General features: G+C 40.4%; 2 protein-coding genes and 1 pseudogene across 2 annotated transcripts; 2 read left to right on the plus strand and 1 right to left on the minus strand.

Moving 5' to 3' along the window:
* Positions 1-4,712: 4,712 nt before the first annotated feature.
* Positions 4,713-5,944, minus strand: LOC103670487 (olfactory receptor 1L8-like). The gene has a single exon (XM_008698942.2). The coding sequence runs from the start codon at positions 5,729-5,731 to the stop codon at positions 4,775-4,777; it is 957 nt and encodes a 318-aa protein (XP_008697164.1). The 5' UTR covers positions 5,732-5,944; the 3' UTR covers positions 4,713-4,774.
* An 11,839-nt stretch (positions 5,945-17,783) lies between these two features.
* On the plus strand, positions 17,784-18,850 carry LOC103670486 (olfactory receptor 1J4-like). The gene has a single exon (XM_008698940.2). The coding sequence runs from the start codon at positions 17,840-17,842 to the stop codon at positions 18,848-18,850; it is 1,011 nt and encodes a 336-aa protein (XP_008697162.2). The 5' UTR covers positions 17,784-17,839.
* A 4,091-nt stretch (positions 18,851-22,941) lies between these two features.
* Positions 22,942-25,249, plus strand: part of LOC121103025 — a 3,322-nt pseudogene continuing 1,014 nt past the window's right edge.

Genomic DNA, 25,249 nt, shown 5'->3' on the forward strand with positions numbered 1-25,249 from the left:
GGGGGGGTCTCACAGCAGTTGTCACTTGCTGGGCCCATGCTTGGAGAGTGGTTGCCCAATTGTGCCATGGTTTGTGGTCTATAGCAACACCAACTGAGAGCCCACTCCCAGGCTCACTGATTGTAGCCAGCTTCCCCTCTCCAATGCTTAGGAACGCTGCCCTTAGAGACCCCAGTTCTTTCTGTGACTGCAGGGATCCCAAGACCACACTGTCCCACCTAGAATTCAGCTCTGCATCACCACCTGAGCACCTTGTAGGCAGGGACATCCGGAGCACACTTCTAAAAGTTCCAATTTTGAGCTCCACTGCTAAATCACCTTCCAGTAGCCGTCTTACAGAGGCTTCCTCCCCCTATGGTTTATCTTCCAATGTATCCCCTCAGATTCACAACTCCGCACCTCCTACCTTGCAAAAAGTGGTCCCTTTTCTATTTGTAGAATTGCAGCAATTCTTTTCTTAGATCTCAGGTTGAATTCACAGGTGTTCAGAATGATTTGATAGATATCTAGCTAAACTCAAGGGACCAGATGAAACAAGGGTCCCCTACTCTTCTGCCATCTTCCCTCCTCTCTGATATTTGACTTCTGTATTGTAATTTTTGTCTATTTGGTGGGTATGCAGTGGGTTCCCATTATGATTTAATTTGAATGAAACTCAGTATATTTTAATGTAATCACATTTGGTCGCTTTGATTTCCTTTTGTGTGTATGTGTGTGTATGTATATGTGAAAAGTTTATTTACTTCCTTTTCATAGTTTCCCCCCTCACTTCTTTTTCCTTATTGATTTCCAGGGACCTTTATATATTCTTCATTTGAGTGTTTTGTTTGTTTTATGAATTTCAAATATCTTTTATCTTTTTACTCTATAATATCTTTTGACAGACATCAGTATTTAATTTTAACACAGTCCAATTTGCTATTCTTTTCTTTTATGGTTAGTTCTTTCTATGTCTTGTTTAAGAATTACTTTTCTACTTGAAGGAGACAAAGATATTCTTCTAATTCTTTTATATAAAGATAGAGTTTTTGGTTTTCATATGCAAGTTTAGAATTCATCAGGGGTTAATTTTTCCATATGGTGTTGGTAGGGATCCAAATAATTTTTCTGTGTGGCTTCTCAAATACCTTAGCTCCATTTATGAAAAGATACTATCCTGTGCCTCATTCATAAATCAAGTGTATACCAGTCTGTGGATATGTTTTGGGGCTCTCTACCCATGGCATTTGTCTTGTTTGTTTAGTCCTTCAGCAATATCCATATAGTTTTAGTTACCATAGGTCCATAGGGGGTCTTGATATCTGGTTGCTAGTGATTCTCAAAGCCCTGTTTCTAAATCAGCACATAAGCATTACCTGGGGACTTGTTAGAAATGCAAATCATTGGACCTCACCCAAACTTATTCAAGGGACATGGTCAGAGGTCTATGGCCATGCCCATTCTTGGAAAAAAATGATCACATTTTCTCTTCCAAGGCCAAAGTGTTGATAGTAATAAAAGGCAAATATAGATTGAAGGTGAGATGCTTCAGACATGGACTGTCTCCTCTTTATCTGCTTCTCCAAAATAAGAATTAGGACATTGAATGGAGGGTCTGTTTGGTGATCTGACGTCCTTTATATCAATGCTTTCCTACCACGACATAATATTATTACTTTTTAAAAAAGATTTTATTTATTTATTTATTTTAGAGAGAGACAGAGAGAGAGAGAGCAGGGGGAGGAGGAGAGGGTGAGAGAATCCCCAGCAGACTCCATGCTGAGTATGGAGCCAGACATGGGGCTTGATTCCAGGACCCTGAGATCATGACCTGAACCAAAATGAAGAGTTGGACAATTAACCGACTGCACCACTCAGGTGCTCCAACATGATATTATATCTATTTAAACAAAAGTCAATGATATGAACAACAGAGCAATAGATTATATTACATTTTACTTAGTGATTAGTTCTACAAAAAATATATGTCCCATATGATAATTGTCTTTCTCTGCGTGACTTATCATATGGTTTCTCTCATCTATGGAACACAAGAACTACGAAGATCGGTAGGAGAAGAAAGGGATAAAGAAAGGGGGGGTAATCAGAAGGGGGAATGAAGGGGCGCCTGGGTGGCACAGCGGTTAGGCATCTGCCTTCGTCTCAGGGCGTGATCCCGGCGTTATGGGATCGAGCCCCGCATCAGGCTCCTCTGCTATGAGCCTGCTTCTTCCTCTCCCACTCCCCCTGCTTGTGTTCCCTCTCTCGCTGGCTGTCTCTGTGTTAAATAAATAAATAAAATCTTAAAAAAAAAAAAGAAGGGGGAATGAAGCATGAGAGACTATGGACTCAGAAACAAACTGAGGGCTTCAGAGGGCGGGGGGGGTGGGGGAATGGGATAGGCTGGTGATGGGTAGTAAGGAGGGCACGTATTGCATGGTGCACTGGGTGTTATACGCAACTAATGAATCATGGAACTTTACATCAAAAACCAGGGACGTACTGTATGGTGACTAACATAATATAATAAAAAATATTATTATAAAAAATTATTATTAAAAAAATAAAAATAAAATAAAAGAATACCAGGTAAATGCAAATTAAAAAAATATATGTCCCATTTAAAAAATTTTTATTATGTTAGTCACCATACAGTACATCATTAGTTTTTGATGTAGTGTTCCATCATTCATTGTTTGCGTATAACACCCAGTGCCCCATGCAATATGTGCCCTCCTTAATAACCATCACTGGGCTAGCCCATTCCCCTCCCCCCTCCCCTCTGAAGCCCTCAGTTTGTTTCCCAGAGTCCATAGTCTCTTGTGGCTCATTCCCCTTTCTGTTCCCCCCCTTCATTTTCCCCTTCCTTCTCCTACTGATCTACCTGCTATTCCTTATGTTCCACAAATGAGTGAAACCATATGGTAATTGTCTTTCTCTGCTTGACTTATATGTCCCATTTTAACAAATTCAAATATTCCAGATATGTAGAAGCTAAAAAGCAAACATTATCTCCTTTTCTATTCCATGTCATCTCCTAGAATTAACCATTTTCAATCGGAAATTTCTTTACTGAATATATAATATCGCTTAATCATTATATACACACATTTACAATACAGATTTATTATTAAGTATTTTATCATCATTAATTAATAGATTTATTCTTCTTAAAAAATAGTTGTATTTTTTTTTTTGGTTATGTTCAGTTAGCCACCATATACTACATCTTTAGTTTTTGATGTAGTGTTCAATGATTCATTAGTTGCATATAACACCCAGGTTTATTCTTTTTTTTTTTTTGCTTTATTTTATTTTTTTTATATATATATGATTTTTTATTATTCTTAAGTATTTTATTTTGCAACTTGCTCTTTATTCATAATGGCTTCTCAGGGCAGTGACAGAGATATACCTCATTATTTATAATGACCACATATTATTTATTTCTATGGAAAAATTGAACCATCATTTATCTATTCTCCTATTGATGGGCATTTAGCTTGTTTCTAATTTTTCACTATTACAATGCTGTAATCAACAAGTGTCTGTGTACATGGAGTTTCATAATTTGATATACTATTACTTTAGGGCGCGAGTCCTAGAAATACAAACATGGAGATAAGGAGTGACCAGAAATTTTCAAACATTCGGCTTCTCACATAAGGCCATGTTAGTTTTCTCTGGGGGGAGGTTTTAATTAAAATTCAGGTTCATAGGCTCTTTGTGAGACCTGCTGAGTAATATCTCTGGAAATGATAAAGAATAGTAAGTGGGAAAAATATTAAGATAGAAAATACAGCAGAGACTAAAATCTCTGAGAGAGTAATAGAGAATAAAGAATGAAAACAAAAGTAAACAGAATCAAGTCCTTGCCTGTAGCACTAGATGACTCTACATCCCAGAGCCTCTCTGTGGTTCTGGACGCTCCTAGTTATAGCTGCCTTCAACATTCATATATGGGCTTTAAGTCTCTCTTCAAAAGATACTGATAGTAATTCTAAGTACCTACAATAAATCTTTCCCTGGGAAGCAGACAGACTTCAGAGTGGTAGGGATGGTAGAAATCAAGGGGTCTCTAAGGGGAATTGAAGCTAAGAGAGGGCAGAAGGGGAGTGACTGCCTGTGAAGGACAAACACCAGATGACCAGGGTAAGGACCCAGAGGAAGCTCCAGCCCTTCCACACTGGTCTGTTCATAGGTTCAGTTGTGTGTTGAACTTTTAAGTCACTTAGCTAATCAGGGCTAAGAGTTGGGCTTGTGTTCACTACAGAGCCCAGAATACCCTGCTGTCAGTGATAGATAAGAAGGAAGAGGCATGATTCCTGTATAAACTGACAGGCCAGACACAGTCTTTGCTTTGGTGGGAGTTTCAAATTTAGGAAACTCTCAATCTCTTTATCTCTGTTTCTCCTTCTCTTTCTAAATTACTGTAACGACTTTCAAAAAGCTAGCAAAACTGATTACAAAAGTTCATTAAAGTAGGAGGGATACTGAGGAAATCAAAGTCATTGAAAAGATATGAATTAGTTCCACAAATTTTTGTGGAAAACAGAGGTTTCAACAGCACTTGGGGTAATGAAAAAGATGTGGTTTCCTGGAGAAGAGAAGAGAGAGGTAGATATGTGAAAATTGGAACCCAGGAACTTGGTTGACCTGGAGCCAATTACTGAATCATAATAGTCTCAGTGGTTGATGGCTGCAACTGTAAAGACATGGATACAGCCCAACATCCATGACAGATATGATTATATCTGCTGACCAGCAGAAACAGGGTCCAGAGGAGCAGAGACCCTCATGAACATGATCCCAGAGGTTCTGGCTTGGACTTTCTCCTGGCCATCAGCTTCCTCAGGCCCTTTTCCATGTCTTTGTTTCTCAGACTGTAGATAAAAGGGTTTAGCAAGGAGGACAAAACTGTGTAGGCAAGTGTTGCCACACGATCTCTAACAGTGTAGGTGGACAAGGGCTGTAAATAGACATAAAAGATACTTCCATAAAAGAGTGTTACCACAGTGAGGTGAGACCCACAGGTGGAAAAGGCTTTGCGTTTCCCAGCAGTTGAGGGGATCTTAAGAACTGTGATGAAAATTCGCATGTAAGAGAGAGTAATGCACAGAAAGGGGGTCACCAAAACAACAGAACCTTCTGACATTATCATGATTTCATTGACAAAAGTGGAAGAGCAGGACAATTTGAGCAGAGGGTTGATGTCACAGAAGAAATGATGGATAACATTGGAGTCACAGAAAGTGAGATGATTCAGTAGCAGTGTGTGTAGGAGTGAGTGGAGGTGAGGAAGTGAGCAGGAAAAGGCCACCAGCAGGACACAGCAGCGGTGGTTCATGGTGGTGACATAGTGGAAGGGGTCACAGATGGCCACGTAGCGGTCAAAGGCCATGACCACCAGAAGGCAGCTGTCAGTGTTAGCCAGAGCATAAATGAAATACATCTGTGTCAGACACCCAGCATAGGAGATGGTCTTCTCTGACAGGAAGTTCACTAGCATCCTGGGGATAATTGTTGTTGTAAAGCAAATGTCAGTGAAGGACAGGAAACTCAAGAAGAAATACATGGGGGTCTGGAGCTGGGGGTCAGAGTGGATGGCCAGGATGATGAGTAGGTTCCCTATGATGGTGACCAAATACATGGTGAGGAAGAGGATAAAGAGTGGCTTCTGGTCCTCAGGCCGGGAGGAGAGTCCCAGGAGGATAAACTCGGAGACACTACTGGTTTGGTTGACTTCTTCCATGGTCACAGAGCCAACTAAACAGAGAAGATTTTATCATTTAACACACACACACACACACACACACACACACACACACACACTTCTTTCATAACTGTAATCACAAACAAACCAATAAGTATGTTTCTACCTACCTTTACTTTCCACCCATAAAGCTTTCCTTTCCTTTCCACCCATTAGCTACCATGTGGACAACTTGTCAGATTTGTGATCATTGATGCTGCCTTCCCCTTTCAGCTTGCTGACTTCACATGCTTCTGGTGTTGGTAGCATGGACTTCCAGAAGAAGAATTTTCCTTTAGAAACAGAGTTTAACTAATTCAGCTTAATATTAAATCTTAAAAATAATTGTTTATTGAGTACCTATTTTGTGAAAAATACTCTCTGGGAGTAGGGACACCACTGTGAAAAAAGGCAGAGACAAGCCTGGCATGGAGGAGCTATCCCTATGTATCTATGCATCTATCTATCTATCTATCTATCTATCTATCTATCTATCTATCTATCATCTATCTATTATCTATCTATCTATCTATCTATCTATCTATCATCTATCTATTATCTATCTATCTATCTATCTATCTATCAATCATCTATCTATACCTATCTATATCTATCTATCTATCTATCTATCTATCATCATCATCATCATCATCTATTTCTATCTATCTATCTATCTATCTATCTATCTATCTATCTATCATCTATCATCTATCTATCATCATCAGATACTTCTACCTTCTATAAAGAAAAATAAACCATATAAGAGTATAGAGACTGACAAAGGTAAGGTTGGGAATTTATTTTAGATTAGATGGTTTCATTTATCTCTCTGTAAATCAAAACAAATTTTCAGTACATCATGCTAAGCTTTATCTTTGAACCTCCTTGCCAAAAAAGGGGATTTAATGAAATACTCAACAAGGAAATCAGAGGAATAATGAACCCAGGTCAACAAAATTTTATTGTCATACTTGGTTTATCTTTAGAGGTACTTATTTAGAAGCTCACATTCCTTAGTGAATGTCAACTTATCAGTATCAGTCCATATAAACCCTGTCTTAAATTTACTTTTTACCTATTTTTCCTCTGGTTTCCTAAATCAGATCATGTTCCCACACTTTGGATATCGAATCATTAAGCAAGCATATGTCCTTCCATGCCAGCAACCATTTGTTTATTTAGTTATGTATATATTGTTGAAAAATATATATTATTGCTTTTTTAGGTATGTTTTTCTTCCATTTACTTCAATAATTACTTCGTAATACTGTGGCATATATCTCATTCTGGTTTTTTCTCTCTCTATATAACTTTTTGATATCTATCAGTGTTCTGGTTCTTTTCTTCTGACTCTTTCCATCGTATGCATGTGGCTCACTTGACTTACTATGTTTCCCTAAATGTCCTCTAAGTCTGCTACCATGAACAACATAGATTCAGATATCCTCATGCCTACAAAGTGTTTTAAATTATTCATCCAGACATTGAGAACGGGCACATTAGATTTTAATAGCAGTCCAAATAATGGCTATTTATTATTCATTTGTTCATACAACAATTAAATGCCTAGTTTCCAGATGGTTAATATCAGGCAAGTAATTAAATATCTTTAAATTTCAGTGTTTTATCTGTGAATAGCTATACTAATACTTTTCCCATAATATTTTTTGAGGTTTTCATGTTATTATGTGCTTAAAGTACTTAGAATGGTTCCAGGGACAGAGTAAATATTTGATACCACTGTATTCTCTTCCCCTCACCACTGTTGGTGCCAATGATTTTTTTCCCAACTAGGTATTTGTACATGTTCTCAAAAGTAATGAATCTGAATAGTAAAATAACCCTAGCTCACACACTTTAATGCTCTAATGGTCAAACTGATCTTAATATGAATTTACAAAGCTTTTTTAGAAGGTGTATTTGTCCATGCTTTGAATAATCTGAGAGTGAATCAATAATTAAGCTCTTATCTCATACAGGTGGAAATTTGTTTAATCCTCCCTGTAAACTTATGAGAAATAAAGTATTATTATTCCCCTTCTTTCTGATGAGGAAACAGATACAAAGAGTAACAATAATTTGCTAAACTCACACATCAAGTAAATGGCAGAAACAGGTTTCAAAGTCAGGACTATGATGATTTCAAGATTTAACCACTATGTGTCTTTTTATATTTCTGTAAAACTATAAAATGTATCTGAAACAATTATGCACAGGATTTATTTCCAACTTGATCATTTTCTATTTTAACACACACACATGTCCCACAATTTTTTCCTTAAATGTTTTCTGTCCCACATTAAAAACAGACCTTTGCTACTACAATGGGAAATCTATTTTTTTGTGTGTTGAACAGATTGCAGAACTTGAAAATTCTAATATACATGATTGACTGGCAACAAAAAGGGGGAATTTGGTCTTGGGTGCCTGGTGCACTACGTGTGTATTTAGTCGAGGGTCTGGTAGAAAGTGCACTGGACTTGGAAGCACAAAGTGGAAGTGGGTACTTGACCTCTATCTCCTGTGCACTGAGTGATTTTAGGTATTCTAAAGAGCTAATGAAACATACCATATAAGTGCTGCTTGTAAACTATACATCAGCAAAAATAAGTTATTTGTGAAGGGGATGCCTGGGGAGCATGAGATGGAGATTTAAAGTGATCAAGTCAGGTTGGCTACCCCTGGGCATCATCTGGGTTGAGTACCTGGCAAAAATGGAAGGAAGTTTTGGAAGTGAGAATCTAAGGGAATCATTCTAAAAGTCTGGGATGTGTCAGGGGAGGGGACTGTGTGTGTGTGTGTGTGTGTGTGTGTGTGTGTGTGTGTGTGTGTATCTTTTCTACTAAACCCCCCTTATCCACTTATTGAGAATCTGTTTCCTCAAAACCATGGGATAATGATATACACTGGCCCAGAGATCAAAGAGGGTGGTCATAAAATACAAAGCCAGACTTAAATGTTAGGCTGAACTCTGATATATTGTGTCCATATGATTTTTGGAGCCAAAACGAGGCTGAAATAAGTACCCAGGTGAGGTGGATGGTCCGGTGGGCAGCCAGTGTGCTAGTGTTCACTTTCTATATCCAGATATCTTCTCACATTTTCCAGTTAAAATAAAAATTCTTTTCTCTCTCCTGAACCACTTATAAATTGGTTACATTTACCTATCAGTCAAAGCTGACCTTTTGACTTTCTAGCCTGCGATGAGCAAGAGGGGTTGGGAAGAAGGAAGAAAAAGCAGATAGATTGCTCTGGATTCCAGAGGGAAATAGTATTTTCCTGATTCTGCCTCACATCCCTGATCTATTTCTCATCCTCTGTCTCTCAGCATCGTTCAGTTTTTTTCTGCTCCCCACTGTAGAAGGCAGAGGTGCCCAGACTCACTGTAGCAGGAACTCTCCCGGTCGGGGAAATCCTGTGGGCTTCTCATGGGTTTGCCTCTGTTCTCCCGGACTCCTTTGGGTCCTTGTTGGGCTGAGGGAGCTTTGGTGTGCTCATTCCAACTCTTCAAGAGGGTTTGCTCTGTAACCTCTCTCTTGATACAGAAATCACAATGGCTGCAGAATTGAGTGGAGCTGCCCTCAGGGGGACAATGAACTCCTGAGGCCACCTTCTAAAGATTGAGGCTATTTCCAGAGCCTTTTAAACTTACTGTAACATCTCCAGGGCATGCTTTACTGTCCTCAAACTTAGGGTAATCAAAGGTGATAGGATATGCATGTGTGTGTGTGTGTGTGTGTGTGTGTGTGTGTGTGTGCGCGTGTGTTTGTGTTTGGTGAGTAGGGAGTGTTACAGTTTGGGTGCTCCAGGAAGCAGACTTTCAGATGGAGATTAGCCTGCAGGAGATTTATTACAGTGTGCTCTAGGGATCCACATCTGTGGAAGTGAGACAAAGGGGGCAGAGCTGGGCAGAGGGAGAAGGTGGGCTGTGATACAGTCCTCATAAGGTCTCAGCTGACCCTACTGGGAGCTCTGGGGCTAGGAAGTCAAGGAGGACAGCTCTTTATTCCCCATGTTGAGCATGGGTGTAGGCTGCCGCCGGAAGGAAAGATGCTCAGGTGTAGCAGTTTCTTTCAGCCGAGGTCATCCGCGAAGACAGCTTAAAGCTGAGGACTAACTTACAAGGCTACCCTTGATGAGCTATAGTGCATTCAATATCCATTTTGACCTGCACTTACACAGAGAGCTGACCCACTTGTGAACCACGCTCAAGCATTTCCCTCCTCTGTCACCTGGTTATAGGGAATATATTATGCAGCCATAGCTTTCCAATCCCTCTCCTAGATCACTGCATTCCTATAAAGGATACTGATATCATGGGTTCCCTGCATTTTACAGTGCTTATCTTCTACCCTCAAGACTGTGTCTTGCTAAGGCTCCAACTTGCTAGCAATTTCTTTGTTATCTGGTCCAATTACCCTGGTGTCACTGATACGGTGGAGTAGTGTGATGTCTTATGGGATATCCAGATTGTCTGCATGTTTTTGGACTCTACTATGACAGAATTCAAAAGAATTAACAGAGCCCTGAGGAAAGACATATACCATTTCCATTCAAAGTCCATGCAAACTGTTTGATACTTTTATGTGTTGGGGTGGAAAATAATGCATCCACCAGATCAGTGGCTGTAAATCATGTACCTAAGGCCACATACTAGTCTTTGGTAGCAAATATACCTCATCTGGTAGGATGGCTGAGATTGAGGTTACTACTTGGTTGAGTTTGCAACAGTCTACTGTCACCTTCCCGGGTTTGTCTGGTTTTTGTAGGGACTCAAATGGTGAATTAAGGAGAGAAATAATGGACATTCACCCTGGCATGTTTTCTCTGCCATTCCCCCTGGGATATGTTATTTTTTATTTATTACCCTGACTTGGGGATGGGCAGTTTCAGGAGCACCCACAGGCCAGGGATCCAGTGTTGGGGATGTGCCAACTGCCAAGTATATCTTTGTAATTATATATTAGAAGACTAGTGAAATCACACAGTGGGTCTGCAGATTAAGTGGACCCACCGTGTAAGCAATTTGGACCAGTAGTCCATTTAATACCTTGTTCCCATATGTATCCTCTCTAACAATTAAGCTATGATGACATTTCTCCATTTAAAATTGCCCAAGTAAATGGCTATAGGTACCACTGGGGAAAGACAGGGAGAATCATCATGGGTATACTCCCTGTAGTGTTGCATGGCTCTTCCTCCTTGGGATGTGAACTCTCTATCAGTCAGTGGATTCTGGGACTGAAAAGTGGCTCAGGTCTAAAACCAAGCAAGGGACTAGAATGTTTTATTGAGTATACTCAGTCTCCTCATAAATCCTTGATTTCCTTTGTTCATAGAGATGAAGCAATACCTCTCACTGGTTGGTGATCTATTTTCCCCTAGCAACTCCATCTCCATAATTCTTCCCTGGTGAGGATTCCTTGACTGGCACCCTGACCTCACCATTTGTGAAGATTAATTTTCTGTCTCAAGATGGCTGAGCTACAGTACCCAGTTATTTAACCAAATTCAAATTTAGATGTTGCTATGGAGGTATTTTGGAGATATGACTGACATCTACAATCAGTTGACTTTAAGTAAAGGAATGTAATTTAAGTAAATAAAGGAAAAATACATAAGTAAAATAGAATAATGTTAAGTAAAGGAGATTACTCTTATATAATCATGAAGGCCTTAAGAATATAAGCAAACTGAGGTTTCCTGGAGAAGAGACTCTGCCTCTAGACTACCTGAGTTTCCAGCCTGCAGATCTGTCTTCCCTGTGGATTTTGGACTTGCCAGCTCCCACAATTGGATAAGCCAATTCTTTATATTTACTTTATGTATTTTTTATTAGTTTCAGAGGTAGAATTTAGTGATTCATCAGTTGCATGTAACACCCAATGCTCATTACATCAAGTGCCCTCCTTAATGTGCTTCACCCAATTATCCCTTCCCCCAACCCACCTCTCCTCCAGCAACCCTCAGTTTGTTTCCTAGAGTTCAGCATCCCTTACGGTTTGTCTCCCTCTCAATTTTCATCTTATTTTATTTTTCCTTCCCTTCCCCTATGTTCATCTGTTTTCTTTCTCTTTTTCTTTCTTTCTTTCTTTCTTTCTTTCTTTCTTTCTTTCTTTCTTTCTTTCTTCCTTTTTAAAAGATTTTATTTATTTATTTGACAGAGAGATAGCAAGAGAGAGAGGGCACAAGCAGGAGGAATGGCAGGCAGAGAGAGAGGGGGAAGATGGCTCCCCACTAGGCAAGGAGCCTGATGCAGGGCTCGATCCCAAGTCCATGGGATCATGACTTGAGCCAAAGGTGGACGCTTAACTGACTGAGCCACCCAGGTGCCCCATCTGTTTTGTTTCTTAAATTCTACATGATTGAAATCATCTGATATTTGTCTTTTTCTGACTGATATTTCATTTAGCACAATACCCTCTAGTTAAATCCACATATTTGCAAATGGCAAGATTTAATTCTTTTTGATGGCTGAGTAATATTCCATTGTCTATAGATACCATATCTTCTTTATCCAGTCATCTGTTGGTGGACATCTCACAGTTTGGCTATTGGGGGCATTGCTGCTATAAACACTGGGGTGCATGTGCCCTTTCAAATTACTATGTTTGTATCATTTGGATAAATACCTAGTAGTGCAATTTTTAACTTTTTGAGGAATGTCCATACTGTTTTCCAGAGTGGTTGTACCAGTTTGCATTCCCACCAATAGTGTTCTTTCTTTTAGGATGAATTTCTCCATCTTGTCATTATGTCCAGAAAAGAAAAAAGAGAGAGAGAAAAGACAACAATAACAGCGACAAAAAAAAAAAAAAAAAAAAAAAAACCAGAAGAAAACAAAAACAACACAAAATAAGAAAACATCAAAGAAGAAACAAAACAAAACAGAAATTGACAAGGCAGGAAACAACAAATGTTGGAAAGGATGTGGAGAAAGGGGATCCCTCTTACACTGTTGGTGGGAATGCAAGTTGGTACAGCCACTTTGGAAGACAGTGTGGAGGTCCCTCAAAAAGTTAAAAATAGAGCGAAACATGGGCAAGAAGATCCCCATTCACCAATAAGATTAATACCCTGGGGGAGACACTATGAGCTTCTGATGAGAGAAGAAGCCTATGTGGGCTAATTGCCCAATTTCCTGCCTACCCATGGTAGGTAACCTATGAAGGGACTAGAGGGGCTGAGCCACAAGTCCCAGGAGAAGGTGTCCTAGATGTCGATATTCATGACATGGGAAGTAGAAGTGACCATGGCCACCTTGGCTTCTGAAATAGCTATGGCACAGGGTCAGCCTTTCTATACCTCACAGAATGTCCAAGACAGGGTAAAGCCTGGCCCTTGCAGACTCCCACATCTCAGACCTAGCTTCCATTAGAGCAAGCTTTCCACTGCCCCCTGAGGGCTTGCAGGCCTCGCCTGAGGTACTCTGCAAGGCAGGGGCTGAGGCTTGTTCAGGAAGCAGTCAAGTGGTGAGATTGATCCCAGGGCATTAGACGCAGACTGATCTGAGATCAGTAACATCTCTGCCACTGGGTGCTCTAACAAAGGGACTTAAGTTCTGTTCCCTCAGATCTTTGGCAGGTGGTAACAGTACCTTGCCTGCAAGGTTATTGTGAGAGTTAAGTGAGATACTGCATGCAAAAGTACTAAACCCAGCCAGTTTCCTAAAGACCAGCTGGCCTAAGGGACTAATAGAATTTGCCAAATGAAACATTCATTTTAATAACTGTTCCCGTGTGTAACACACCAATCCAACTCTTCATTTAATTTTAAATTAAGATAGTAATAACTAAAAGCAGACTGTCAATGGGAAACAGGAACACAAGACTTTACTTTTCATTTTGTACTTTTGATACTGTGTCTTCTTTCCTCAGTAAGTCAGACTAATGATAATATATGCCACCACAGAAATATATATATGACAGAGAGAGAAAGAGAGAGAGATTTTAAGAATTGATTTATGCAAGGGAGAAGAGTTAAGATGGTGGAGGATTAGGGGACCCTAAGTTCATCTGGTACCTGGAATTCAGCTAGGTAGTTATCAAATCATTCTGAACACCTCCAAAATCAATCCGAGATCTGAGAAAATAAATGCTGCAATTCTGCAAATAGAAAAGTGACCAGTTTTTGGAAGGTAGGAGGTGTGGAGACTTGAATCTTGTTTTTATTACATATATATATATATATATATATATATGTAATATATACAAGATTCAAGTCTCCACACCTCCTACCTTCCAAAAACTGGTCACTTTTCTATTTGCAGAATTGCAGCATTTATTTTCTCAGATCTCGGATTGATTTTGGAGGTGTTCAGAATGATTTGATAACTACCTAGCTGAATTCCAGGTACCAGATGAACTTAGGGTCCCCTAATCCTCCACCATCTTAACTCTTCTCCCTTGCATAAATCAATTCTTAAAATCTCTCTCTCTTTCTCTCTCTGTCATATATATATTTCTGTGGTGGCATATATTATCATTAGTCTGACTTACTGAGGAAAGAAGACACAGTATCAAAAGTACAAAATGAAAAGTAAAGTCTTGTGTTCCTGTTTCCCATTGACAGTCTGCTTTTAGTTATTACTATCTTAATTTAAAATTAAATGAAGAGTTGGATTGGTGTGTTACACACGGGAACAGTTATTAAAATGAATGTTTCATTTGGCAAATTCTATTAGTCCCTTAGGCCAGCTGGTCTTTAGGAAACTGGCTGGGTTTAGTACTTTTGCATGCAGTATCTCACTTAACTCTCACAATAACCTTGCAGGCAAGGTACTGTTACCACCTGCCAAAGATCTGAGGGAACAGAACTTAAGTCCCTTTGTTAGAGCACCCAGTGGCAGAGATGTTACTGATCTCAGATCAGTCTGCGTCTAATGCCCTGGGATCAATCTCACCACTTGACTGCTTCCTGAACAAGCCTCAGCCCCTGCCTTGCAGAGTACCTCAGGCGAGGCCTGCAAGCCCTCAGGGGGCAGTGGAAAGCTTGCTCTAATGGAAGCTAGGTCTGAGATGTGGGAGTCTGCAAGGGCCAGGCTTTACCCTGTCTTGGACATTCTGTGAGGTATAGAAAGGCTGACCCTGTGCCATAGCTATTTCAGAAGCCAAGGTGGCCATGGTCACTTCTACTTCCCATGTCATGAATATCGACATCTAGGACACCTTCTCCTGGGACTTGTGGCTCAGCCCCTCTAGTCCCTTCATAGGTTACCTACCATGGGTAGGCAGGAAATTGGGCAATTAGCCCACATAGGCTTCTTCTCTCATCAGAAGCTCATAGTGTCTCCCCCAGGGTATTAATCTTATTGGTGAATGGGGATCTTCTTGCCCATGTTTCTGCCACTCAAAAACAGGGAAGAAACATTCAAAAGGTCCCTAGGTCATAAGAACTTGTTCTTTGGATACCGGGTCTCCTGAACAGAAAGTAAAGGCTCAGGAAACAACCTTGACCAGAGGTGTCTGAGCTCACCAAGGAGGGTCTCAGGTGAGAGGAAGATGGAGAATCACCACCTGGCACTAAATTGTATGTTTATGCAAGAATGTGTATGCATGTCTATGTGTTTTGTGTTCTTTGTACTTACTGGTTAACAGATTCACATACCAACTCTGTTCCTGTAGGAAGGGGCTCAATAGATTATGGAGAGAATACTCTTCTTGGTCGTGTGTGTGTATGTGTGTGTGTATGCACACGCTGTTTAGGTTTATGTGGGTGTATGGTATGTTTGCATGTCTTCATGTGTACCTGTATGTATACAGTATGTGGTTTTTGGGTGGGTTGTGCTTTGTCTGGATGACTGTAATGTTTATGTATTATATCATGTGTGACAGTGTTCTATTTATCAGTTGTGTGTAAATTCATGTAAAAGTAACACAAACCCTGTTTTTTTTTTTCTACCTAGAATGAGTATAGGTCCAAGCTCTAATGGTGTGTATGTGTGTGTGTGGCCACATGTGTGTTTTTATGTATAAAACACTCACACTCTGACTATTTTTAACCTAGAATGGGTATAGAAGGGAGAGAACTAAAACCATGATAAGGCAATGTGTGTGTGTGTGTGTGTGTGTGTGTGCATGGGTGGGTGTGCTGGATAAATGGACTCAGCTCATTCTCCTCTTATGTCTTATCTCCTCTTATTTTGGATAGAGACAGGCAGTTCTAAGCAGTCATCCTCAAGCCAGGTTGTAATCCATTTGTCCATTGATTTGAAGACCCCATAGTGCTCCAAGGGTACTTTTCTTCACTGGTCTTCCATAATGCTGTATTTATACTCTTGAGACATGGTAGTGTTTAAGTGCTTCGGCTCCAGTATCACACACATTTTGATTCAAATATCCTATTTTCAAAATTTCATTTTGGACCTTGGGCTCGATCTCTGTGAGATTAAGAAGTCTGAACTGTAAAATATGATGGGAGTATTCAACACAGTATGTGGCATATTACAAGCATACACTAAATGGGTGCTAGCATCATGATTATTGCCTAAATGCATGAGATTTTAAACTCGCTAGTCATTTCTTGACTGTTTAGAGTATTTTATGCAAAGGCAGAGGAAACATCCAAAGAGCCAGCTGACAGCTTCCCTCCTCCTTCCTGAGCAGGTGGCCAGCTGTTTCTTTCACATGGGGGTGGCTTGCGTCAGAGTTCTATTCTTCCTGATCCAATCACTGAATGTGAAAATCCTAGTTGACACAAAACTTTTGGATTTCACCCCCAAATGCTTGATTTCCAAAGAGAAATCTTATCCAATAAATGTCACCAGGCAGCCACGTATCAGCAAAACATTTAAGTCTCTGCCTTCCTTCTGGTCCCACTCACTGAGATGAGCTCAGAGTTCATCTGAGTTCATCTCTGTTCTTTGAAGAGGCTCTTCTATCAGATCCCTGTGCCTTAGAATGATGCTGTCTCACTGGGTTCCATTCTAGGGCTTCTGTATGTGGCCTCTACCTCTGATTTAACTCCCAGTGAAGGAGTTGCCTGGCCTCTAGTGTAGACTTATTAGAAGTCCTATGCTTAAGATCAGGGTCCATCAACTAGTATACACTCTGGAGTATGTGATTTCACACCTGTTTCCACAATAGTAACATAAAAGAATTAACTGTTGGAATGCCTGATTTACAGGCACTCAATAAATGTTTACTAATTAATGTAAGTAAGCGCATGTGGAAGTCCTTTGCAAATTGGAAAGTGTGGTGTAAGTAGGTGACCGTACATTCTGGTTTGCCCAGGAACATCTTGGTGTAGACCTGTTGTTCTGGTATAATTATTATTATTATTATTATTTTTAAATCACATCTTTTTTTTTAAAGATTTTATTTTATTATTTATTCGACAGAGATCGAGACAGCCAGCGAGAGAGGGAACACAAGCAGGGGGAGTGGGAGAGGAAGAAGCAGGCTCATAGCGGAGGAATCTGATGTGGGGCTTGATCCCATAACGCCGGGATCACGCCCTGAGCTGAAGGCAGATGCTCAACCGCTGTGCCACCCAGACGCCCCTGTTCTGGTATAATTATTATGTAAATTCTCTTTCCATTCTTAAAGAGTGCTGGCTTGGATAATAAAATATAGGGTCATCATATGTATGAGTATAGGTAGATAATCAAGCAGGTGGCTGGGGTAATTTTGAAGCCCTGAAACAATTCCAAGCATGGCCCAGGATTTTCTGCCTAGTGAATGAAGGGCAGGAATAGCAGAATGGTGAAGAGTAGGATCTCTGATCAGTGACATAGAGAAAGTGCCCAAGGCCACTCAGGTAATAAGTTGTTGAGGTTGGAATCCAATTCAAGATTTTTGGCTACAAAGCCCTCGCTCTTGATCAGTACTCTAAAATGTGCTCAATAATTATGAGCTCCAAGGAGGAAGAGGATTGAATGTTTTATTTTCTGTTCTATTCTCAGTGCCAAGAAAGCATCTGGAACATGGCTCAATAAGTGAAGAAATTTATTCTGGTCTCCTTTGAAGGAAATCTTGTTTGCTGTTGGAAATCTGGCACTGTGTGACCAGAAGGGCGCAGACAGAAGATTTAGACAGCAAAATGTGTGGTTTGTCTCAATTTTGACAGTCTCCAGGAAAAAAAGCATGTGGCTGTTATGTGCACACAGTTATGATAACCACCATATCTCAGTCCCTTATATTTCCTACTCCTTTTATCCCAGCAGAGATTAAGGAGACAATGAGGAGGGAGAACCAGAGCAGTGTGTCCGAGTTCCTCCTCCTGGGGCTCCCCATCCGGCCAGAGCAGCAGGGCGTGTTCTTCGCCCTGTTCCTGGGCATGTACCTGACCACGGTGCTGGGGAACCTGCTCATCGTCCTGCTCATCAGGCTGGACTCTCGCCTCCACACCCCCATGTACTTCCTCCTCAGCCACTTGGCCTTCACTGATGTCTCTTTCTCATCTGTCACAGTTCCAAAGATGCTCATGAACATGCAGACTCAGCACTTATCCATCCCCTATGTGGGGTGCATTTCTCAGATGTATTTTTTCCTACTTTTTGTTTGTCTTGAAAATTTCCTTCTTTCTGTGATGGCATATGACAGGTATGTGGCCATCTGTCAGCCACTCCACTACACCACTGTCATGAGGGAAGAGATGTGTACTTTACTAGTGGCTGGCTCCTGGCTCTTCTCATGTGCCCATGCCCTGTTGCACACTCTCCTTCTGTCCCACCTCTCCTTCTGTGCTGACAATACCATATCTCATTTCTTTTGTGATCTCACTGCCCTTTTGAAGTTGACCTGCTCAGACACTTCCCTCAATGAGCTAGTTATCTTCACTGAGGGGGGAGTGTTTGCCTTCCTGACATTTTGTGCTATTTTGGGCTCCTATATCCGCATTGGGGCAACCATCCTGAGAGTCCCCTCCATCAAGAGGATCTGCAAAGCCTTGTCCACCTGTGGCTCCCACCTCCTCGTGGTGTTTTTGTACTATGGGACTCTTGCAATGATTTATTTCATTCCGTCATCAAACAATTCCAAGGTCAAAGACATAATTGCTTCAGTTATGTATACAGTGGTGACACCCATGTTAAATCCCTTTATCTATAGCCTGAGGAACAGGGACATGAGATTAGCTCTGGGGATACTTTACAGGAGGAAAGTTATTGTTACCAAGTAACCATTACTCACTCATGTTCTTTTTTGAAAAAATTTTTTTTATAGAAAAGCATAATCACTTTTTTAAACTTTGTCCTGCACAATATTGAGTTGTATACTCACTTCTCATTACTTATTTTTTTGCTATTTAAATTTTAAAGTTTGATTTTCTTTATTTTTAAAGTTTGTTTTTATTATTATTATTTTTCGTAGTGTTCAACAATTCATTAGTTGTGTATAACACCCAGTGCTCATTGCAACATGTACCCTCCTTAATATCATGTTCTTAATTTTCCTAGTGATGTTTCCAGGGACATCTCCTTGAAAAATTGTGGAGGTGACTGTGGTAGACTGCAAAAATGGCCAAGTTACTTTGTTGCCCCTCCTTGCAAGTGTGGTTTTTTTCCCTATCCACTGAATCTGGGCAGGACTTGTGGTTGGCTTTGACTAATAGAGTCAGTGAAAGTGAGATTTCCAAGCCTAGATAGACTCCGTTGCTGCTGCTCTTGGAACCTTGAGACCACAATGTGAACTAGTCTAAGCTAGGCTGTGGGAAGGTGGGGGCCACATGGAGGAGAACCAAGATATTCCAGCTAACAATCAACAAGCTCCCAGGTGACTTGGTAGGTAATAGGAGAGGCATGAGTGAGCCCTTGTTGAGATCAACTGAACCAAACCCAGACAAGAAGCCCCATCCACCTGAGCACATTCCCAGCCCAAACTGTCAGCCCATGGAACTGTCATATAAACAATGGTTGCTGTTTAAGTCACTAAGTTTTGGAATGGTTTGTTATGCAGCAAAAGCTAACTGATACAGTGGTGCCCTCCAAATTCTCCTTGATTTCAATGGTTTCTCCCCCTTTTTGGACCCCTGGCTGGATTGCATTCCCTGCCTATTTTTCTAGAACCCACTGAAATAAAAAAATATTCAGGTCATGATCTCCGTAACCTATCGCCTTAGCTTTAGGTATATCTCTTCTTGTCCTCATTATTTTCACATAACCCTTGGTATGTGGCATTATGAGCAACTCTCATTTTTGTAAAGTCAACATCTTAAGGTACTTCCTTATCCAAGAGATAAGAATGACTTGCTATTATATCAAAATATATGAACTTCTTTTTCTGAAGGAAGATTACACATTAAATGTTTTCTCTTGAAGAAGAGAGACAATCTTAGACTAAGATTAAAGGTCTGAATAACATTGCATTTTGTGTAAGTTATACCTTCTTACCCCTTAACTTAGTGATACCAGGTTGAAAAGATAAGAATTCTCAAATGTGATCTGTTCCTTGTCTTTAGAACAAAATTAACATATGGACAATTACAGCTGAATTAGTAGGAAGGTTTGTGAAACATGGTTTTAGATAAACGAAAAGTCACTAAAATGGCTAATATGACACTGAGTAATATATAGAATTGTTGAATCACTATATTGTACACCTGAAACTAATATAACACTATGTTAACTATAGTGGAATTAAAATAAAAGGTGGCACATAAATGTTTTTGTTTGTATAAAGAATGGCTAGTAAGAAATTTAATGATAATTCATAGTGTGTATCAATTATGTAAATGATATAATAAACATTTTAGTTTCTTTGTCCTTTGGCCTATCATGTCCTATAGTTATATAGTATGTGTTGCTGCAAGTGCTTAAAGTAATAAAGTTGAGAATGTTTGCATTTGTAATGTAGTTGCTAGTTATATATTGTGTCTGATTGTTTCCTAAAATCTAAACATATTGCAAAGATTTTGGCTTTATTACACTTAAGTCAGTTTTTGCCCATGATAAAAACCCAGCACAGGAACACAGTGCATTAAATCTCATTTCCAAATTCCCTAAACCAATGTAGGCTGTATGTTTTTATAACCAGAACTTTCTTTGTGGGGACAGCTTACTTCTGCCTTCTCAATTCCAGGTTATGAAAATGAGTTATTTTTTGCTGCACAAACAGCATGACCTGATTTCTAAAAAAGAAAAAAGATATATATATGTAATTGATTTTTTTGACAGGTATTTATTACGTATCTACTGTGTTATGGAAATTTCTGGAAGTGAACAAATCAGACAAAAATATTTTCCTTTTGTGGAGCTTATATTTTAGTGGGGAGACAATGAAAACAAACTTAATATGTAAGTTTCGTGTTTTTTTAAGTGCTATAAAATCCAGCATTGTGAAGAAGTCAGGAATGCAGGGGACAGGCTATAACTTTAAGTGGTGTGATGATGACTGGCCTCACCCAGTCACCATCACAAAGATATTTGAACAAAGAATTGAAAGCAGCAGGGAACAGAGCCACTGGGATATTTGCAGGATAAGTATTTCAGGGGGCAGGTACAGCAACTGCAACATTCTGAGATGTGACAATGCCAGCTATGTTCAGGAACAAAAATGAGATTCATCCCTGAAGGAAGGGGAGTGAGCATTTGAGGAGATAATTTTAAAGCCAACAGGGGCTAGATCCTTTAGTCTTTGTGATTTGATTTTTACTGTGAATTATTTGTGTAGTGCCTGGAAACTTTTCAGCAGAAGAGTAACATGATTCAGCTTTTAAAAAGGATCATTTGGGCTGGAGAAGGGGTCTGTGTGGAAGGAGGGGGACCATCTAGGAGCTATGGCAACAGTGCAGTTAAGAAATGAGAGGCTGGGATCGTAGCAGAGGAAGTAGTAAAAATTTGGTGAATACAGTATTTGGTTGTAATTTGGAACTGACAAGAGTTACTGATGAACTGAGAGGAGTGTGAGAGAAAGTAGACATCAAGGATTCCTACATTTAAAAAAAAAGTTTTTATTTAAAATCCAGTTAGTTGGGGAGGAGTAGGGGTCCCCTTTTCAGCTGGTCCCCTGAGTCTAGCTGGATAGGTACCAGACCATGCTGAAAACCCACGGAATCAGCCTGAGACGCAGGCAGATACATCTGGATCTCTACAAATGAACATCTCCAGCGCTGAATATTGAGGTACGAAGCGGGGAGCTGTGAATCCACGCACAGATATTGGAAGATAAACGGAAGGGGGAGGGAGCCTCCGCATTGGGCGCTGGGAAGCGGTAGCCACCTGCCCTGGGGAGCAGGCTGGACTCCCGGATGGACACCCACGAGAGAGCAGACTGAGACCGTGAGCCTGGGAACGCGTGTGCATCCGAACTGAAAACCAGTGCTCCGGTGTGCTCACTGCAACCGGACTGAGACCGGGAGCTCGGGAGCGTGTGCGGGGGCGGCTGGCGGTGTTAGAAACACAAAGGACAGAGACATGCCAGCCCTGAAAGTGAGGGCTGGGACACTGGCAGTGGGGTGCACAACCCGGGATGCTGCAGGGTTTTTAGCAGCACCAACAGAAACAGAGTTAAAGGGGCCAAAAGAGCTCAGTGGAGAGCGGACTGCGATCTCTCTGTTCTGAGATAGAGGCTAGGATTCAGCCATTGCTGCTCTGACTCTCAGAAGAGGCACAGAAAACCGCCAGGGAAAGCCGCAAAAGAACAAAAGCCCGGAAATACCAGCTCACATTGTGCCAATCCCTATCCCCCCTCGGAGGGGACAGGGAGACTTTAACCAAACAGGGTTGCCTGAATATCAGCACGGCAGGCCCCTCAACTAGAAGGCAGGCTGAAAAATCAAAGCCCACATCCCTAAGGTCCCTATAAAACAAGTGCACACTGCCTGGGTCCTAGCCAATAATTTGGGCTCTAGGCAACCCCGCAACCTCTCCTCATCGGAATGACGAGAAAGAGAAATCCCCCCCAGCAAAGAAAAGATACTGACTCTGTGGCCTCAGCCACAGAACTGATGGATATGGATATAACCAAATTATCAGAAATGGAGTTCAGAGTAACAATGGTCAAGATGATGTGTAGACTTGAAAAAAATATTAACAAAAATATTAACTAGAATATAGAATCTCTAAGGGCGGAAATGAGAGCGAATCTGGCAGAAATTAAAAATGCTATGAATCAAATGCAGCCAAAACTAGACGCTCTGACGGCCAGGGTAAACGAGGCAGAAGAACGAATTAGTGAATTGGAGGATGGGATGGTAGAAGAGAAAGTTAAAACGGAAACTTGGCTCAAAAAAACCCAATCTCAAGATGTAAATTAAGGGAGATTACTGACTCAATGAAACGTTCCAATGTCAGAACCATCGGCATCCCCGAAGAGGTGGAGAAAGAGAGAGGTCTACAAGAGATATTTGAGCAAATTGTAGCTGAAAACTTCCCTAATCTAGCAAAGGAAACAAGCATTCAGGTCCAAGAGGCAGAGAGGACCCCTCCCAAATTCAACCATGACAAACCTACGCCACGTCACGTCATAGTGCAATTTGCAAATATTAGATCCAAGGATACAGTATTGAAAGCGTCCAGGGCAAAGACATTTCTCATGTACAAAGGCAAAAATATTAGGATTTTATCAGACCTGTCTACAAAGACCTGGAATGAGAGAAAGGGTGGGGGGGCATTTTTAATGCTCTTTCAGAGAAAAACATGCAGCCAAGGATCCTTTATCCAGCAAGGCTGTCATTCAGAATTGATGGAGAGATAAGGACCTTCCAGAATCACCAGACACTGACCAATTTTGTAACCACGAAACCAGCCCTATAGGAGATATTAAGGGGGGTTCTATAAAAGTCAAAAGGCCCCAAGAGTGATACAGAACAGAAAGTTACAATCTATAGAAACAAAGACTTTACAGGCAACATGACATCATTAAAATCATATCTCTCAATAATCACTCTCAATGTGAATGACCTAAATGCTCCCATAAAACACCACAGGGTTGCAGATTGGATAAAAAGGCATGACCCATCCGTTTGCTATCTACAAGAGACTCATTTTTGAACTTAAAGATACATCCAGACTGAAAATGAATGGATGGAAAACCATTCTTTATGCCAATGGATGTCAAAAGAAAGCTGGGGTAGCAATTCTCATATCAGACAGATTAGATTTTAAACTAAAGACTATAGTTAGAGACACAGAAGGGCACTATATTATTCTTGAAGGATGTATCCAACAAGTGGATATGACAATTATAAATATCTATGCTCCCAACAGGGGAGCAGCAAGATACAGAGGCCAACTCTCAACCAGAATAAAGAGACATAGATAAAAATACGTTAATATCCATTAGTTCTGTGGCAGACGAGAATGAAAACACAATGGTCCAAAACCTATCGGACACTGCAAAGGCAGTCCTAAGGGGAAAATACATAGCCATCCAAGCCTCATTCAAAAGAACAGAAAAATCTAAAATGCAGTTTTTATATTCTCACCTCAAGAAGCTGGAACAGCAACAGAGGGACAAGCCTAATTCAAGCACGAGAAAGCAATTGATCAAGATAAGAGCAGAGATCAATGAATTACAAACCAGGAGCACAGTGGAGCAGATCAACAGAACTAGAAGCTGGTTCTTTGAAAGAATCTTTAAGATCGATAAGCGAAGAAATTGATTCCTTAAACAGGCCAATTAATTATGAAGAAATTGAGTCAGTGATAAACAACCTTCCAAATAACAAAACTCCAGGCCCGGACGGTTTTCCTGGGGAATTCTACCAACATTCAAAGAAGAAATAATACCTATTCTCCTAAAGCTATTTCAAAAAATAGAAACAGAAGGAAAACTAGCAAACTCATTCTATGAGGCCTATATTACCTTGATCCCCAAAACAGGCAAAGACCCCATCAAAAAGGAGAATTACAGACCGATTTCCCAAATGAATATGGATGCCAAAATTATCAACAAGATCCTTGCTAATAGAATCCAACAGTATATTAAAAGGATTATCCATCATGACCAAGTGGGATTCATCCCTGGATGCAAGGGTGGTTCAACATTCGCAAATCTATCAGTGTCATAGATTTTATCAACAAGAAAAAAACCAAAAAACCTATGATTCTCTCAATAGATGCAGAAAAAGCATTAGACAAAATACAGCATCCTTTCATGATTAAAACCCTTCAGAGTGCAAGGATAGAGGGTACATTCCTCAATCTCATAAAAACCATCTATGAAAAGCCTACAGCAAATATCATTTCAATGGAGAAAGCTGGAAGCCTTTCCCTTAAGATCAGTAACACGACAAGGATGCCCACTCTCTCCACTATTATTCAACATAGTACTAGAAGTCCCTGCAACAGCAATCAGACAACAAAAAGGGATAAAAGGTATCCAAATCGGCAAAGAAGAAGTCAAACTGTCTCTCTTCGCAGATGACATGATACTCTATATGGAAAACCCAAAAGAATCCACCCCCAAATTACCAGAAGTTATAGACCAATTCAGTAATGTGGTGGGATACAAAATCAATGCTCAGAAATCAGTTGCATTTCTATACACAAATAATGAGACTGAAGAAAGAGAAATCAGGGAATCCATCCCATTTACAATAGCACCAAAAACCATACGTTACCTTGGAATTAACCAGAGA

Source organism: Ursus maritimus, unplaced genomic scaffold (genome assembly GCF_017311325.1).
Source record: "Ursus maritimus isolate PB19 unplaced genomic scaffold, ASM1731132v1 scaffold_17, whole genome shotgun sequence".
Lineage (NCBI taxonomy): Eukaryota > Metazoa > Chordata > Mammalia > Carnivora > Ursidae > Ursus > Ursus maritimus.